The 19,394-nt window shown below is 52.2% G+C and overlaps 1 protein-coding gene and 1 long non-coding RNA gene across 2 annotated transcripts; one reads left to right on the top strand and one right to left on the bottom strand.

Moving 5' to 3' along the window:
- Positions 1–1,991: 1,991 nt before the first annotated feature.
- Positions 1,992–16,217, bottom strand: LOC148109012 (uncharacterized). Its single transcript, XR_015726757.1, has 3 exons — positions 12,127–16,217; positions 2,757–4,878; positions 1,992–2,210 (listed from the first exon to the last, which is right to left on the bottom strand). It is a non-coding gene; the product is annotated as an uncharacterized LOC148109012 (long non-coding RNA).
- On the top strand, positions 15,842–18,305 carry GP1BA (glycoprotein Ib platelet subunit alpha). Its single transcript, XM_045790728.2, is given in 3 exon segments — positions 15,842–15,965; positions 16,207–17,495; positions 17,497–18,305. Coding segments are annotated over 2 exon segments (2,031 nt in total). The 5' UTR covers positions 15,842–15,965; positions 16,207–16,212; the 3' UTR covers positions 18,245–18,305.
- Positions 18,306–19,394: the final 1,089 nt, after the last annotated feature.

Below are 19,394 nucleotides of genomic sequence, written 5' to 3'. Positions count from 1 at the left end.
ACCGCCCCTCCCGCCTTTCCCACCCCCTCTGGCTCCTGGCCAGCCTGCTTTGCTCTCTCCTGTGTAAGCCCCTCTGCGGTCTGGGTTCGGCTTTCTCGCGGTGGCTGCCCTCTTCGGGGGCAAAGTTTGGTCTTTGTTCCCACTGCCCCTACCCCTGCCCGATGCCCTAAGGCTCCAGCTGCAGGCCAGGAACGAGCCTGGGGTTGGCTTGAGACCGTCCAGGGTGGGCAGAGCTGGGGGCCGGGTGGAGAGCTGAGCCTGTCTTCCCCCAGGTTTGCTCGGGATGACAACTGCCCGAGGTGCCAAGCTTCCTGCTCAGTGCGTGGGGTCAGGCACCTGACTCAGGCTTTGTGTTTCTATCATGAACACCCCACAAAACTGACACTTTTGTTCCTCGGGACGCCTTGGCTTCCAAGCTGGACCCAAAGATCTCTGCCTAAGAGGCAGCGACTCCCTTTGCCGGCTTGGAGCAGTCGCCTCCCCCCCTCCATAGCCCTGCTGGATTCAGAGCCCTGGGTCCCCTCACAGTTCAGATACCCCAAGCTGGTCTGATGAGGCCCCCTCTGCACACAACAGAAAGAGCCCCCCTTCCTCCTGTCAACAGGGGGAGAGGGTTCAGCTGAGCCAGGACGGTGTCTAGCCAACCCTGGTTCCTAGACCGTCCCCCTTGCTAGCACCCACCTTCTCTGATCGCTGAGACCTTGCCGGTTTACCGTGTTCAGGGCACAAAGCCCAGAGCCTCGCACATCAGAGGCGCTCGGAAAACACTGAAAGATAAGTCAGCACAAACGGAGGAACGTCTTCCCAGCGCTGTCCCTTCTTCTCCAACCAGGGGACCCCAAAGGACCTACCAGGTACCTAGCGACGCCCACCCTCTGGCCAGGGTTGATGGGTCCAGAGGAGGACACCGGCTCAAGCCTGGGCCGAGGAATGTCCTTCCCTGACAATGTTGTCCGGCAACAACTCAGGAAGTGGGGTGCGCTCTCCTGGGGGCACAGGACGGCGCTTACACATGGGGGCACAGGGCAGCTGGTCGCCACGCAGGGAGAGACAACGCACTAGGGACACACGCAGATGACAGAGGGCCTTGGGCCTCCCCACCCCGGCCGGGCTGCGCTCACGTCCCCCGCAGGCTGTTGTCCAGCACTTGCCTTGAACGAGGCGCCTCTGCATCCTTCCGATTAATCCCCCGTTGACTTAAAAATAGTAGCATTAAGAAAAGTAACCTAGTATAAAGAAAACAAAATACCCCGTAACACAATACCCAGAAAGATGCGTCTGACAATAAAAAGATCAATGCATGCTGTCCTTTAGATGTAGGGATGGCAAACATGCTCCCCTCTCCCCCCACCACGGGCCTGGAGACCCCTCCCCAGGCCGCCCGGCCAGCAGCGCCCTCCATCCGCCCCCATCAGCACCAGCCAGACCGGCCCGGGCAGCAGCTTCCCTGCCGTCCCCAGAGCTTAGCGGGCAGCCTGGCAGATGGCAGATCTTGGATAGAAGTAGAGAATGCATTAAGTCACCGTTCCGCTCTTGCCCAGGTATGAACCATTTGGTCACAGGATACAGCATTCTCCTGCCCTCTAGGACCGAGGAGGGACATTACTGGGAGGGGTTCACAGCCTAGTGGTGTTGAGAGCAAAGCGCAAAGGACTCAGGGAGACAGTGGAATGCAGGAAACTAAAAAGGCACAAAGCAGGGGCCTGTGGAGTGGAAAGGGAAGGTCTGAAATAGAAGAGTGAATGAAAGGCCTCGAGGTCAAGCGAAGCCGACCTAAAACCCGAGGCGGGGTGCTGCCCCACCTAACAGGTACCTTCTGTTAAAATTATAAAGCGTATCTTACATGCAGTATGTACAGAAAACATTTGTACAGTTACAAGATAATAAACACGTGCCCATCACCCAGGCCAAGAAATCGGCTCTTCCTGTCCCCAGAACCCTCTCTGCGACCCCCCCCCCCATGGGCCCCCCGCCCCCGCCCCTGCTCAGCGGTAACTGTCATCCCGAAACTGCAATTCTGTTTTCCTTCCGGTCATGACAACCTAGCTGTTCCGATGTTTGAACATTTGTAACGGAATAATGTGTCTCTTAAAAAAAAAACCAAAAAACCCATAAATAAAAGTAATACATGCTACCACTAGAAACACAGAAAAATCCAGACAGACATAATGAAACTCTAACCTTTCTTGTTGAATCGCTGGGTCGTACACCTGAAACGAATGTGACACTGCGTGCCAAACTAGACCAAAAACCCAAAAATCACATCACTCCTCTTTCTATCCAGCCCCTCTCCCCAAAGGTTAACAGCTTCTGTTAAATATGCATCTTTTTTTTTTTCTTTTTTAAGATTTTATTTATTTGAGACAGAGAGAGGGAGGGTGAGCATGAGAGCGAGCAGAGCAGGAGAGAGCAGAGGCAGAGGGAGAAGGAGAAGCAGACTCCCCGCTGAGCAGGAAGCGGATGCGGGCCTCGATCCTAGGACTCTGGGATCATGACCCCAGCCGAGACGCCGCACCGACTGAGCCACCCCGGCGCCCCGGATGTACATCTTTCTAGAGCGAAGTCCGGCATGTGTGTGCGCGTACGAATAGATACAACAGCGAGCAAGCATTTACTTTCTGCAACTTCTCTCCTGGTGAGAGGCGGGGCGCGCCCCGCCCTCACTCTTGCCGCTGCTACCCCGATGATGCTCCGTGGTACGCATGCGCCGCAGGCAAGCGCTCCCGACCCCACGGGTAGACACTGAAGATACGCACCGTTCTGGGCTCTGCTCCGCGGCCTTGAACATATTTATGCATTTCCCTTTGCTCTACTTTTTGCAAATGTATCCAGAGGGCAAATTCCTAGCAGGGAAACGACTGAGACAAGAAGTTCATGCGTTAAAAAAACAAAACCAAAAAAACGCTGGTGCCTTTTGCCCAACTGTTCTCCAGAAACAGCACGTGCCCGCTTCCCGCATTCAGGCCACAGGAGTACGAGAACGCTTGCCCCGCTCGAGCCCTCCCCAGGAGAGAAGAGCTTCAAGCTCGAGAATCTTTGCCAACCCAGCAGGTGAGAGCTGCTGTCTCGTTATTCGGATTTCCCCGTGCTGATGAAGAGGGTCGAGCTGTTTCTGTGCCAGTATAAGAGAATCTGAAGATAAAATAGTACATTAATAGAGAATATAAGCCTTAATCAGATAAATCCCATTGGGACAACTAGAAAACCCATCGTCAAAATAACCACCAGACCCTCAGCTCCCGACCGCCGCTCGGTGGGCCAGAGAATCTGAACATAAAACGAAATCAAGAAAGTCCTACAGTAAAGCCAGCACCAGCGTATTCCTTATCTCAGAGGGAAGAAGGCCTTGCTTCCCTCCCCTGCAGCCCCAAATCAGAGACCATAGAGAGAAAGAAGAACTACAGGATATTTCTGTAGGGTCCAAACCATAAACCCAAGGGCAAGCAAGTGACAAACAGGGAGCCACCGGCTCATCTCCTGTCACTGAAAACCATCCAACGCTCACAAGGTGGTGGGGCCTCCCCTCTAACGGCACTGACGAGGAGCGGGGAGAGGCACCTGGGTGGGGGATGGAGAGGGCGGTGGTCCTGGTGTTGGAGGGAACGCAGACCAGAGCAGGAGGGCGGCTGGTTCCTCGGGAGAGAGACGAAAACGGTGAAGACTCATAATAAAAACCTTCAACAGGGAGGAGCAGAAATGAGAGCGACAGAGACAAAGATGGGAGAGGTAGAGAGGAGAGGGAAGGCAGAGGAGGGGCCTCTGGGGTGGCTGACACAGCCAGGGGTCCCCTGGGCCCAGGAGGATGCCTGCACCCTCCCCAGAATGCGACCTCTTTACTCTTGTGGCTACAGGAGAAAACAAAAGTCTTTGGGACTCACAGGGCAGGAGAGGACTCCACTCTGACTGCCCGATTTCAGGTCTCCTGTAACGTCTCCTCTGAGAACAGAGGAAGAAGGCGGGAAGGCAGGTTTCAGCAGCAGCCAAGCATGGACGGTGCATTCCAGGGAACATTCTAGAACGTCGTGGGCTTGGCTCCAGAGAGAGTAGGCCGTCTGCACAGATCCTGCTGATGATTCTGAAAACCCAGGAGTTTGGGGCGCCTGGGTGGCACAGCGGTTAAGCGTCTGCCTTCGGCTCAGGGCGTGATCCCGGAGTTCTAGGATCGAGCCCCACATCAGGCTCTTCCTCTATGAGCCTGCTTCTTCCTCTCCCACTCCCCCTGTTTGTGTTCCCTCTCTCGCTGGCTGTCTCTCTCTCTGTCGAATAAATAAATAAAATCTTTAAAAAAAAGAAAAGAAAACCCAGGAGAACATGCTTCAGGGTCCGAGCAGAACCACCGCTACGAACTCCGTCCACAGCGTCAAGACAGGCGGTCCTCACAGAGAAAGGGCGCGAGAAGCCAAGATGCACTCCAGCGAGTCCGGCTCTCTTACCCATCGGGCCGCCTCTGCCGTGAGCACACGGCATCTAAACCACTCCTGTTGGAAGGAAGTGGAGCTTCCTTCATATTCCAAAAATATGAAAACAAGACCTCCTGCTTCAGTGAGCCTGGAGGACAACGCTCAGAGCACAGAGCCGGTGACGTAATGCTCAGAGGCTCTGTGAAAGCATTGCAGCGACGTTTGCTCTCCAACTCGACTCCACGGCTCGGGGTCTGATGGTCTTGTCCGTTTCAGTAAAGGATGACGGCTGTGAAAAATACACAACAGATCCAATTCCTGCTTTCCTTCCGTGTGGGCATCCTCGCCTTCCCCTCCTTACGGTTACGGGCACATGCTTCTAACACACAGGCCATGTTTTTGCGAAGGCTTTTGTCGGTGACAGCTGCCGTGATCTTCCTGCCCGGCTGTATTTTCCTTCCAAAAGTTCCCCTCAGTCCTGTGATGAGATCATGAAAAAGACCCTTCCTTTGATATTCTTTTTAGAAGAGAACTAGTCATCACCAGCGTTTCTCCTGCCAACACTCGACTCCACGTCAGCAATGGCAAAACAGCGGGCATATGGTTGACGTGAAGGATTCACTTCTACTCTGGGGGCACCTGGGGAGCTCCGCCAGTGATGCGTCTGCCTTCGGCTCAGGTCATCATCCCAGGGTCCTGGGGTCTAGTCCCGCATGGGGCTCCCTGCTCAGCAGGGAGCTTCTCCCTCTCCCTCTGCTCCCTCCCGCTCCCCCTGCTCATGCTCTCTCTCACTCTGTCAAATAAATAAAACCTTAAAAAAAAAAAAAAAGAGATTCACTTCTACTCTTTTGAACCAAAGCAACATAAAGGCAGATCCATTCACGCCCGTCAGGACTGATGACAGTATCATGCCTTAGAAAGCTGTCTTCATAGTAAATGAATTATGTAACATGTCACATTTTGATTAAATGTGACCAGTTTTTATGGAAGACATTTATTTTTCTGATCATTTGATCCTTTCTCTTCTTTTTAAGATTTTTTAAGTTTATTGTTCTAAAAGATTTTGTTTATTTGAGAAACAGAGAGACAGAGCGAGCAGGAAGGAGGGGCAGAGGGAGAAGCAGACTCCCCACTGAGCAAGGAGCCCGATGCAGGATTCGATTCCAGGACCCTGAGATCATGACCTGAGCCGAAGGCAGATGCTTAACTGACTAAGCCCCCAGGCACCCCTAAGATTTTTTTTAAGAGAGGGAGGGAGAGAAGGGAGAGGGAGAGGGAGAATCTTTTTTTTTTTTTAAAGATCTTATTTATTTATTTGACAGAGATAGAGACAGCCAGCGAGAGAGGGAACACAAGCGGGGGGAGTGGGAGAGGAAGAAGCAGGCTCATAGGGGAAGAGCCTGATGTGGGGCTCGATCCCATAACGCCGGGATCATGCCCTGAGCCGAAGGCAGACGCTTAACCGCTGTGCCACCCAGGCGCCCCGAGAGGGAGAATCTTAAGCAGGCTTCACACCCAGCGTGGAGCCTGATGTGGGGCTTGATCTCATGACCCTGAGATCATGACCTGAGCCAAAATCAAGAGCTGGAAGCTTAACTGACTAAGCCAACCACGCACACCCTAAAGATTGTATTTTTAAGGAATCGCTACCCCCGATGTGGGCTCGAACTCATGACCACGAGATCAAGGGTCACACGCTCCACCAACCGAGCCAGCCAGGCGCCCCCTTGTTTGATCCTTTCTGTCTAATAGCATGTAAAACTGATTTTTAAAGGGGAGGTACAAAGTTAAATTGATTTTCTACCTGTGGTCTAAAAGCAGAGAAAAGAGATTCCTGTGTTTGTGAGTTTTTCAGCCTCATCATGGGGAGAGGCTTTGTTGGACCAGAATCTAAAACAGGAAGTTCTCTTCGGTTTATCCCAAGGCTGGGTTTTTTAATTCATTTTATTCATTCGTTACTAAAAATAAGCGCCAGTTTATACGTAAAAGGCGGCGGGGGGCATCAGTAAAAGTAGAGAGAGGCGGTTACAAAGCTCAGCTAGTGATGTCCGCATAACAAAAGATTCCCCCCATGCCCCGGTGGTTTTACAGGTGATTTCTACTGAACGTTCAAGAAACAGATCATCTGATTGCCCACAAGCTCTTCCCCAAAGTAGAAAAAGAAGGCAAACCGACTCGTTTTAGGAAGTTCCGACTTCGGCGAAGGACACAAGAAAATGAAAACACAGGCCTCATTCACTTATGAACATAAATGTGAAAATCCTACATACAAAACAAAAAATCAGTGTAAACGGGGAGATAAATTCTTGGTTTGGATGCACTGCCTCAACATTAGAAAGATGACAGTTCTCCCCCAAATAAACTGTAAGTTAAATTCTTAGGAACTTGAGGAGGAACTTATTCTAAAATGTTTATGACAGTATAGAGGTACCTGGCTGGCTCAGTCGGTAGAGTGTGTGACTCTTGATCTTGGGGTTGTGAGTTCAAGCCCCATGTTGGGTGTAGAGATTCTTCAAATAAATATATATATTTTTAAAGATAAAATGTTTATGACAGTATAAAGGTCCATCTGGGGCGCCTGGGTGGCTCAGTCGTTAAGCGTCTGCCTTCAGCTCAGGGTCTGATCCCAGGACCCTGGGATCGAGCCTGCATCGGTCTCCCTGCTCCGCGGGGAGCCTGCTTCTTCCTCTCCCACTCCCCCTGCTTGTGTTCCCTCTCTCGCTGGGTGTCTCTTTCTCTCTCTCTGTCAAATAAATAAATAAAGTCTTTAAAAAAAAAAAAGGCCCATGAATCGCCACATCAGTTTTGAAAAAGAAGAGGGGAAGGAATCACCCTGCCAGATATTAAAACATACCACAGAAGTTATAACAAATAAGCAACAACAAACAAATATATAAAATACAGAAGGACACAGCTGACATTGCTTAGTTGCTGACAAACTATGGGAAGCGATAAGAGCAGAGGAGCCGCCCGTGTGCCCACAGAAGGGTGGTTAAGGGGGGAACAGTGGGGTGACATCAAGAAGGACAGGTTAGATCAGCAGACAAGGTAAGCAGTTGCCTCCCTCTGTGGAGAAAAAAAGAAAGAAAGCTGCATTCCTACGTCACACCACATGCAAAAGTAAACTCCAGGGGGATTAAAGACTTTAAAACAACGGTAAAACTATAAGGCTAAAGAGGAGAAGGTGGGAGAGTATTTTTCTGACCTTGGGGTGGGATTTTCTGAAACAAGATACCAATACCACAAACCATAAAAGGACACATTGACGGCCTGAATACATTACAATTAGGACGGCCTGAATACATTACAATACATTACAATACAATACATTTCTGCAACAAAGGACATCACAAGGCACTTTTATTCAAGCACCAGACATCGGAGCAGGGAGCGAGCTGTCCACGGAGCGTGGGGGACCCAGCGCTGCTGAGCGAGGGAACAGAGGGGTGCGTTCCCCGGGAGTGCTGTCTTTCAGCAGGAGTGCAGGTAGGGTTTTGGCGGGATCCTTGGTAAGGCTATGATAGGAAGATACTAACGGAAGCATATAAACGTCAGGCAGGAGACAGAGAGAGGAGCCAAAGGAGACGTCGTACTGGACGGGGTCATCCTCTTCCAGGGCACGCAACAGTGTCTACCCCTTTAGAGCACGCGCAGTGCTTCTGGCCCGGAAGTTTGCCAGCTGGAGGAGGAGACGGTTGGCGGTTCACACAAAGCATGACAATAGCTTGGGCAGGGCTGTAGGAATTTACAACACAGTAACGAACCCAGCCTGGAGAGCTCAAGGACCAGTTTCCCTCCTGGAATTCCAGCTCCACCACCGTCCCACCGAGGGGCCCATCCTTAGAGCCCAAGAGACCCCCGGAGATGGTCCAGTTAGTGGCTTTGGTGAGCAAACACTGGCTGGAAACCGTCCATTCCACCTGATGACACTCGGGGTCAGTTCTGTAAAACCTCACTTCCAATTCTAATGTTTTGTTTTAGCTGGGTTCTTCCGGTTACAAGGAAAAAGAATACATGTAAACCACCTAAAAAGGGTTTTTCAAGATTTCCGGCAATAATCGAATCACGCAAGGGTCATCAATGGCTGCTACACCTTATAGGCCTAGTTTAATTGGGAACAGGATATTTTGCATAGCGTCAAAATATCTCCCCACAAAAGGGCTTCTTAGCGACAAAAGGAAAAACGGGATCTTGCCCGTGGGAGAGCGCGGCGGATTCCACCTTCACCACGTATCAAAGTCAGCATCGCCAGAAACAGGTCAAAGAGATATAAAGTGTTTCCTGATACGATTGCCCCCAGAAAGCCACATCACATCTGTCATAGTCACGCCAGGAACCCCCCCCCCCAAATCCAAGCACGAGAAACATCAGACAGACAGAGGGAAATTCTACACAATCGAGGGACATTCGATGTAATTACTGGACTGTGGCTTTCAAAAATGTCAAAGTCCAAAGAATAAAGACAGTTTACGGAACTATAGGAAATAAAAGAGCTGTAGTCCTGGGGTGGGGGGCTCCTGCGCTGGAGTGGGGGAGGGGGGCAGCTCTAAAGGACATTTTTTGGACAATCGGCAAGATGGGAACATGAACTGTAGATTGGATAATATCATTGCATCGGTACTGAATTTCCTGAAATTAACAAGCACACTGCAGTTATGTAAGAAAATGTCTTTGTTTTTAGGAAACACACATGGAAATGTTAGTGACAAAGGGACACGATGTCTCCACGTTCGTCTCAGTTCAGGAAAAAACACTTGAGAAAGAGTGATAAAGCAAAATGAGACAAAATGTTCACAAATGGTGAGTCTGGCCCAAGCTGATACATAAAACTAACCCTCACGTGGTATGTTTATTGCCAACCGTGGGAAATTGAGAAGTTTTCAGGAAAAAGGTAGCCAGCGCCACCGGGGAGATTTCTGTTTCTGGGAAGATGGAGTAGATGCGCTTTTCCCTGTTTGGCCCATTACGTCCAACTAAACTCTGGAACATTCGATATAAACACAAGAGGTGAAGGAGTCAGCAACCTGGATACAGGCTCAGACAAAATAATAATAATAATAATAATAATGAGGAGGAGGAGGAGGAGGAGGAGGAGGAGGAGAAGGAGGAAGAGAAGAAGAAAGAAGGAGGAAGAAGAGGAGGAGGGGGAAAAGGGAGGAGGAGGAGGAGAGGAAGAGGAAGAAGAAGAAGAAGAAGATAAAGCCCCAACAAAAGCCTGCTCTCTCTAGCCAAAGCACCAGGCAAGGAATAGCCTAATGAGGCAGAACTCGGAAAATCACTGGGACGCCTGGGTAGCGCAGTCATTAAGCGTCTGCCTTCGGCTCAGGGCGTGATCCTGGCATTCCGGGATCGAGTCCCACATCGGGCTCCTCCGCTGGGAGCCTGCTTCTTCCTCTCCCACTCCCCTGCTGTGTTCCCTCTCTTGCTGGCTGTCTCTCTGTCACATAAATAAATAAAATCTTAAAAAAAAAAAAAAAAAGAACTCAGAAAATCACCACTCTATTCCAGGCAAATACCACAAAGTGTGGCCACACCCACACCTACAAAGGCCAAAGGGTGAGCCTAGAGTTCTGCCCTCCCCAGGCTCATCATGAGATGCCCCAACATCCCTGCCAGGGTGGGGAGCTCTCTGGGAAGGCCAAGCAGGGGGGCAGGGACTTTACCAAAGCTGGCCGGTAGCCACGGGGGAGCCTGGATTTCCATCCCAGGCAGTGGCCAGGCACCCCTTCCCTTCCCCGCTGCAGGGCCTCAGGGGAGGCCAGGTGGGTTAGGGCGGTCACTCGTTTCCTCACTTAGGAGGCTGCAGGGACCGCGCGGGGAGCTGAGACCCCCACCCTCACCCCAGCAGATGTCAACAGAAGGGGGGGCTTGAACTTCTAATTCCACCTGGTGGCACCTTTTCTTGCCAGAGCAGTGTCAGAAAAAGCCAGCTAGAACAGAAGATTTTAGGCCCAGACTCTCATAAAACCATACAAAAATGGCCACGTTTCCATTAAAAAAAAAAAGTCATTCCTCATACCAGGAACTGCAAAGACCTCGAAATGAATGACAAAGACAACCAATAGCTGCCAACACCGAGGACGGAGGTGTGAGGATTCTCTGGGAAGTATTTCAAAGCAGGCACGATATAAATGCTTTAACGAGACGTTATGGACACGCTTGAAACCGATGCAGACCTGACTTCAGCAACGGCACGGAAGATCTAAAGACGACCCAGAGGAAGACTGTAGCACTGAAAGGCGGGACGGCTGAAATTAAAGCTCAGGGAGTGGGCCCCACAGCACAATGGAGGGAACAGAGAAAAGAATCAGTGAGCTGGAAGATACAACTATAGAAACTACCCTTTCCAAACAACAGAGAGAAAACAGACTTCAAAAAAGTTGGGGGGGGGGGGGCGCGTGGGTGGCTCAGTCGGTGCAGCCTCTGACTCTTGATTTCAACGCAGGTCAGGATCTCAGGGTCCTGGGGTTCCTGGGTAGCTCAGTTGGTTGGGCATCTGGCTCCGGCTCACGTCATGATCCCGGGGTCTGGGATCAAGTCCTGCATGGGGCTCCCTGCTCAGCAGGGAGCCTGCTTCTCCCTCTGCCTCTGCCCCACCCCTGTTTGTGCTCTCACTCTCTCTCTCAAATGAATAAATAAAAAATCTTAAAAAAAAAAAAAAAGGATCTCAGGGTCCTGGGATCAAGCCCTGGGTTGGGCGTCCATGCTCAGCAGGGAGTCTGCTTGTCCCTCTAACTTCTGCCCCTCCCCCTCTCATTTGTGTTCTCTCTCTGTTTCTAAAATAAATAATCTTAAAAAAAAAAAAAGTCTCGGGAAGCTCTGGGACTCTAATAAAACATCCACCATGTTGAGCAGGGAGCCCGATGTGGGGATCGATCCCAGGACCTGGAGATCATGACATGAACCAAAGGCAGACACTTAACCATCTGAGCCACCCAGGTGCCCCAAGAGACTACCCAAATTTGTAAAGAAACATAAACAGACATGCAAGAAGCCAAGTAAATCCCAAATAGGACAAACCCAAAGAATGACACAAAGAGAGGTGCCTGGGTGGCTCAGTCAGTGGAGTGTCTGCCTCTTGATTTTGGCTTGGGTCTTGATCTCAGGGTCGTGGGATCGAGCCCCATGTCAGGCTCCAAACTCAGTGCGGAGTCTGTTATGACCCACTTACTTTGTTTCTGTCCCTGGACCACTTTCACTCGGACCACCGGATACCCTGACCAGCTTATATCAGGCTAGTTGCTTGGGCCCCATGACTGGCTGAGGTCCGCTTATGCAGCTGGAATAGAATCATTCCCACAAGAACCCTAAGGACTGAGTCGGAGTAATTTTTCAAGAGAAAAGAAAGAAGGGGCGCCTGGGTGGCACAGCGGTTGGGTGTCTGCCTTTGGCTCAGGGCGTGATCCCGGCATTATGGGATCGAGCCCCACATCGAGCTCCTCTGCTAGGAGCCTGCTTCTTCCTCTCCCACTCCCCCTGCTTGTGTTCCCTCTCTCACTGGCTGTCTCTACCTCTGTCAAATAAATAAATAAAATCTTTAAAAAAAAGAGAGAGAGAGAAAAGGAAGAAAAGTTGAGTGGATCTTGAGCAGATGTCCAACGAATGTCTCCCGCACAAACTCTTTAAAAATGAACCACAGCTAGAGCACTGAGTCGGATTCTTTGGATGAGATCAACTCTGCCTAACTTAATGCAACAGAGACTTGTTGGAAAGATGCAGGGCTCACCGGGTACAAGTCAACATGACAATCCAGGACTGCTCCGGAATCAGGTAGCAATGGGACCTTTGTAGGAGGAACCACTCTACACTTTTCCTGAGCACTTTCTTGAAATGAATGCTGTCCAGTTCTATTTTCTCTTTTCTTGTCACCACAGTCACCATTTGAAAACCTAGGACAGGGAGAACAGTTGTCTGTGATAAGGTTACATCCTGGAGCTAAACTCAGGTGGTGACAGGAAGTACCCGGTGGAAGGAGCTTCCAAAGACATTGGGGTTTCCAAAGTGAGAGGGCAGCGTGCCTACTTCCATACTCTTATCAAGTCTGTACTCATCTGAGGAGATGAGATCTCCCAAAAGGAAACTGGGGTCCTCTTACCTAAGAGGCATGAATGCTGCATTAAAAAATTATACATATTTCCCTTGGGTATTACATGATAAAACATGTTAAGTGGTACAAAGCAGTACTCGGATGAAAAGTATGAATTAAGTGGATTTACTTGAAAAGCAAGAAAGATGGAAAATAAATGAACTAAAAATTTCAACTCAAGAAGGTAGGAAGAGAACAGGAAAATAAGCTCAAAGTATGAAGAATTATTAAAGGTGGAAGCAGACATTCATCATCCAAGAGGGGGAAAAAAGCAATTGACTAGTAAAACTAATAAATCTGGTTCTTTGGGGCACCTGGGTGGCTTAGTCGGTTGAGCGTCTGCCTTCGGCTCAGGTCATGATCTCAGTGTCCTGGGATCAAGCCCCGCATCGGGCTCCTTGTTCAGCGGGGAGTCTGCTTCTCCCTCTCCCTCTGCCTACTGCTCCCCCTGCTGTGCTCTCTCACTATCTCTATCAAATAAATAATAAAATCTTTTTTAACAAATCTGGTTGTTTGGCTAGCCCAATAAAATAGACTCACCTTTGGCAAGTCCAGTGAGGAAAAAAAGAGGGAATGGGGAGAAAGAGAGAAAAGACAAGGGGTCATAACTCCCAAATGGAGATTTTAACAAATGATAAAAGTTTAAGTGTTCAAACCTGCAATACTAAATTTGAATAGCCACATGAAAGATATTTTATGAGAAACTATCAATTATCAAAATTGACTCAGGAAATCTCAACAGACCAAAAATTATAGAAATTGGAAAGGTATTCCAGAAGCTATTCCCCAAATGGCATCAAGTCCAGATGGTTTTATAGGTGAATTTCACCAACCCCGAATTCAACGGAAAACCCCTACGATCTCTAACTTTTTCAGAGAATATAAAATTTTCCAACTTAATTTCTAAAGCCAGCATAACTCTGGTAAAAAACAAACCAAAAAAACAGAAAAAGACAAAGCCCCTCAAAAGAAACCTATGAGCCACTTCTATTTTCTAACTTACATTTAAGAGCTCTAAGTAAAATATGAGCAAACCAACCTAGAATTATATTAAAAGAATAATTCATAATAGCCAAGTAGTGTTAATCCCCAGCCTTCAAAGATGTGAAATTAGAAAAAAAAAAATTCAGAACTTTAACATGTGAAGAAAATGAAACACAGGATCATTTCAGTAGGTCCCAAAGCAGATGAACCCCTTTTCTGTGTCTGCAGAAGCCTTCAATTTAGGAATGTTTGGAGAAGCGGAATCGGCCTCCTATTATAGAGGCTGAAACCGCCAGACTTGCTTTCCCAGACTTCCTCACAGCTGGGTCACAGGCATTTGACTAAGCCGACCGACACCCAGACTTTGAATCGAGCTGGTACCACAAAGGAGGAGGGGTGGTCCAGGAGGCTGTCTCTGTGCAGGGAGGTTGTGCGAACACGGAGGCTCCAGCTCAGTGACTGGTCTTGGAGCAGGAGTCGAGTTTTCCTCACCAGACTGGTTCTGCAGCCTGGTTCTGTTCCGGGCTACACAGTTCCAAGTCTGGTTCTCTGGCCCTTACTGGGAAGTCTGGGAAGTGGCCAATGAACGTTTAACAAATTCCTATTCATCCTCACCAAGGACATTTTCTGTTGCTTACAACGAAAAACCCCAATACATCAACAATCAATAGCTCCAGGGGCTCCACTCCACCTCACAGCCTCTCTCTCTCTCTCTCTCTCTGCAACTTCTCACCACACTTCCGGATGCTTGAGTCCTCATTTTCTCCATGTTCTCAAGTACTTTTTGCAGTGGGCAAGTTACATAAATGTCAAAGCTACGGATTAACTGCATTCGGCTCACGTGTCCCCAGTGGTGAAGGGAGCAGACGTGGTTGCACGACGTCTCTTCCAGGGGAGAGTGGGTGGGACATTTAATCATGAGAGGGGGTGGTGGACCCACAGACATGGTGGCCGTCTCTGAAATCGGCACCTCACTTGGTCTTGGGAAGTTCTGTTTTGTTTTGAAGTCATCTCTACACCCAACATGGGGCTTGCACTCATGACCCCAAGATCAAGAGTCACACGCTCCACCCACTGAGCCAACCAGGCCGCCCAAGTCTTGGGAGGACGTAAAAGCCTTTCCAGAGAAGACATTCAGGGCTGGGGCTTTCCAGATACGTAAGGGTTGGGCAGAAGAAGGTAAGAGGTGAGAACATAGTCCAAGCATAAGAAAGAAAGAAAATTATCTTCTAGAGTGAAAGGTGGAGTGTAAGAGATGGGGCTGGACAGGTAGGCAAGGGTCAGATCACATAGGACCCTGTAGGTCATGTCAGGGGGGCAGGGAGGCCAGGGAGGCCGTTCTTGAAGACCACTCCATGGGGGATGGGGAGAAAGGGGGTCAGGGTGTCAGGAGATCAGGTGGGAGGCTGTTCCAGTGAAGCCGTAGTGAAGAGCTGGTGTCCTGGATTGGAAATGGTGGGGATAGAGAGAAGTGGGTTTCGGAGAGATTAGGAGGTAAAATCAGCAGGACTTGGTGACAGGTTGGATGGGGATGAAGGAGGGAAGGAGTTAAGGATGACTAGCAGGGATTGTTTGTATCGACTGAGTGGCCGAATGGGCGGATGATGGTACCATGCACTGGGCTGAACGACACAGGAGGGTTAGCTATGTGGAGAGAGGTGAGCTTAGCTTTGAACATATTGTTTTAATGTTTACAGGTCATCCAAGGAATCCAAAAGGCAGTAGGACCTAGATGCTTGGGTCTCTGGAGCGGGGTCTGGGTCAGAGTAAAGTTGAGTCACTGGGGTGGGTGTATGGTTGTTGAAAGCAAGGGAATGAATGAGGGTAACATCGGTGTTTGTGCAGCGCAAGAAAGGGAGAGGGCCAGAGACCAAACTCTGGGGGAAGGCTGACTTCCCATGAAGGCCGGAGGAAGAGGAATCTACAAAGACTGAGAAAGGTCAGCCAGAGAAGAGGAAAATGAGTGGCATGAGTCCCAAGGTAGGAGAGGCCGCGGGTATGCAGGCTGCAGAAAACAAGTAAGATCATAATGAAGTGTCCAGTGGGTATAGAGGGCTGGGGGACACTGGTGACCTTGGCCACAACAGAGCCAGTGGGTTGGAGGGAACCATGCTAGAGAGGGGGAAAGGCAGAGGGCGGTAAGGGTTAAAATTGGCAACTGGGAAGGGGAAGTGAGTGGCAGCTGGAGAGGTTTAGAATCCGGGGACAGTGGTGGTTGGAGGAGTCCACTCCCAATCCGCCCTGTGGAGATGGAGAGTGGGAGAAGGGAGCCACAAGGAGGGCTGGGGACAGCTGTGGAAGGAGGTGATAAGGGCCTGTGTCCGGGAGGGACACTGTTCCCAGGTCACAGGAGGGAGTCGCTATCAGGCTGGCATTTCCTCCCCATCCCCATCGCCTTCCTGCCCCTGCTCAGCCCTCCCTGGAGCTGGAAGAGAGCAGGACAGAGTCACACCCTGCAAGAGACGCTGTACCCTCGGAGGTCCTTCTGCCTGCCCGTAAGCTGGACTTGGGGCTGGGGGACGGGGCTGCTGAGGGATGGATAAGAACCAAGGACATGGGGCTAGCGGTTTTGGCTTCGGGGGGCAAGGGTGGGAGAGGGCAGTGGGGAGGACAGGAGAAGGGGGGCTGAGTTTCTGGAGGGATCCCCAAGGCTGCAGCAGGAACTAGAGTCTGGAGGAATAATGGCCAGTGCCCACGAGGTGCCCACTCCCCTGCCCGTGTCCCCCTGACCCCCAGGTCCCCATGCCTCTCCTCCTGTTGCTGCTCCTGCTGCCACGCCCTTCGCACCCCCAGTTGGTCTGTGAGGTCTCCCAGGTGACCAGCCAGGTGGAAGTGAACTGTGACAACAGGGGGCTGAAGGCGCTGCCTCCAGGTCTGCCAGAAGACACGGCCATCCTGCACCTGGGCGAGAACCCCCTGGGCACCTTCTCCACAGCGTCCGTGGGCTCTCTGGCTCAGCTCGCACAGCTTCACCTGCGCCAAAGCCAGCTGACCAGCCTGCAGATCGCGGGCTCGCTGCCCCGGCTGGAGACCCTGGACCTCTCCTACAATAAGCTGAAGAGCCTGCCTGCGCTGGGCCGGGCACTGCCGGCCCTCACCACCCTGGACGTCTCCTACAACGAGCTGACCTCGCTGTCTCCTGGCGCCCTCGATGGCCTGAGCGGCCTGCACGAGCTCTACCTGCGAGGCAACAAGCTCAAGACTCTGCCCCCGGGGCTCCTGGCGCCGGTGCCCCAGCTGAGGAAGCTCAACCTGGCCGACAACAAGTTGAACGAGCTGCCCCAGGGGCTCCTGGATGGGGTGGGCGAACTCGACACCCTCTACCTCCAAGGAAACTGGCTGCGCACCGTTCCGAAGGGCTTCTTTGGGGACCACCTCCTGCCTTTCGCTTTTCTCCACAACAACCCCTGGTCCTGCGACTGCGAGATCCTCTATTTCACTCGCTGGCTGCAGGACAACGAGAATAATGTCTACTTATGGAAGGAGGGCGTAGACGTCAAGGCCATGACTCCCAACGTGGACAGCGTGCGATGCGTCAACGTGGCCAACACACCCGTCCACACCTACCAAGGGAAGGGCTGCCCCAGTCTTGGGGATGGGGATGACCTAGACTACGACGACTACGGAGAGGAAGAGGTGGGAAAGGTAACGGCCACGAGGGCCGTGGCCAGGTTCTCCACCAACACCAGAGCCCACACAACCCACTGGGCCCCACTCCACTCAGCAGCCACTGCTTCTCTGGACCAGACGCCCCGTCTGTCTCCCACCCTAGAGTCCACTGAGACACAGAGCACATTCCCAACTGCCCCAGAGCCCAGCACACCCATGCCCCACCCCCCGCCCTCCACCACGATCCTGACCACCCCAAAGCCCCCCATGCCCTCCACCACAACCCCGACCACATCAGAGCTCCCCATGCCCACCGCCAGCCTGGAACCCACGACACCCCCCACCACCCCAGAGCCCACCACGACTCCCAGTACAACCCCCACCACTCCAGAGCCCACCACGACCCCCAGTACACCCCCCCACCACCCCAGAGCCCACCACGACCCCCAGTACAACACCCACCACCTCAGAGCCCACCACAACCCCCAGTACGACCCCCACCACGACCCCCAATACGACCCCCACCACCCCAGAGACCACCACGACCCCCAGTATGACCCCCACCACGACCCTCACCACCCCGGAGCCCACCACAACTCCAACCACCCCCACCACCCCGGAGTCCACCAGGACCCCAATCCTCTCTGAACTGACCACATTCTTCAAGATGCCAGAATCAACCTCACTCCCTGCTATCTTGGAATACCCAGCCCCCACCTCACCTGCCCACCTCCCAAAGGCCCACGAGGTGGTTCAAGGGAATTTGGAGAGCTCCAGAAATGACCCCTTGCTCAACCCTGACTTCTGCTGTCTCCTCCCTCTGGGCTTCTATATTTTGGGTCTCCTCTGGCTTCTGTTTGCCTCTGTGGTCCTCATCTCGCTGCTGGCCTGGACCCGGCACGCGGAGCCACAGGCCCCCGCCACAGCCACGCACACCACGCACCTGGAGCTGCAGAGGGGAAAGCAAGTGACCATGCCCCGGGCCTGGCTGCTCTTCCTTCAAGGGTCACTCCCCACTTTCCGCTCTAGCCTCTTCCTGTGGGTGCGGGCCAATGGCCGTGTGGGGCCTCTGCGGGCAGGACGGCGGCCCTCAGCCCTGAGTCTGGGTCGGGGTCAGGACCTGCTGGGAACAGTGGGCATTAGGTACTCTGGCCACAGCCTCTGAGGGTGGGTGGTTTGGGGACCTGCAGAGGCTGTGATGGGCTTTCCTATTGGGATCTAGCTGGGGGGGGGGAGGGGTGGGCAAGGAGCACAGGGTCCGGGGAGACTTAGCTACTTTTCCTTTATCAGAAGGCTCCTCTTCGGACCACATGAACCACCTCCTCGAAGGAGCAGGGGTGGAGAAGAGCGGGGCGGGCTCTAGAACAAAGCTCCCTATGCTGCAGGAGAGGGTCGCAGACCATCACCTTGGGGGAAGTTTGGAAACAGCAAAGGGAACAGAGCAGGAATCTCACACGCGTGTACCGGAGGGAACTGGGAAAGCGCCGTATCGAGATGTGAGCCCTGATAGTCCCTGGGGAGCAGAAACATGGTGGTTTTCTTTTCTTTTCCTCTGTTGGACATTTCTAGTTGTACACCCTTGCATATTATTTGTGGAATAAAAAAAATAACTTCAAAACACCGGAGTTTCCTTTAGAGGCGAAGTGTCCGGGGCACCTGTCATTCGCACGTCTGAAGCCCCACCTGCCCCCACCAGAGTTGGATCAGTCGCCCACAAAAGCTCAGCAGTCTGCACCCCCTGCCTGGGGTGCCCCCTCTCCTCCTGGGGGGCCGACCACCAGGCCACCTCAAGCATTACCTCCAGCTCAAAACCTCTAAGTCTCCCTGGAGTGGCCACTGCCGAGGCGCACCTGCCCCCAGCCGACTAGGAGCCAAGGTGGGCACCTGCCCGCACCTGCGGCCTCCCGACCTGCCCAGCGGCCAGGTGGGTGTGGGCCTGGCGGCTTGGGCCACTGTGATGGGTTTTACTGATGACCAAGCCGTCTCACTCAAGTGTCCTGCTCGCACGCTAGAACCCACTTCTCGCCAGCTCCCCTAGATTCCGCCGTTTCCCCTCACCACGCCAGGCACGCTGTCTCCCCTGTGCCGTCTCCAGCCCAAACCAAGGCCTGGGGCCCAGAGAATGCGGTGGAAGCTGAGCCTTCCTGGCTCGAGAACCCCCCTTCTCCAGATGACGCAAGCCTGAAAAGCTGACCGCTCCTCTCCTGCTTGAGGTCTCCCCTGGAGAGAGGACAAATCTGGAGCTTGGCCGTCAGGGGCCTGTGCCCACTCACCCGGCTGACTTCTTATGACAGGTGCTCCACGACCCATGCTCC

The sequence above is a fragment of the Ursus americanus genome, chromosome 14 (assembly GCF_024610735.1).
Source record: "Ursus americanus isolate L20-20 chromosome 14, mUrsAme1.1.p, whole genome shotgun sequence".
NCBI classification, from domain to species: domain Eukaryota; kingdom Metazoa; phylum Chordata; class Mammalia; order Carnivora; family Ursidae; genus Ursus; species Ursus americanus.
Note: the sequence above shows the minus strand (reverse complement) of the source record. Positions and strands in the feature narration are given on the sequence as shown.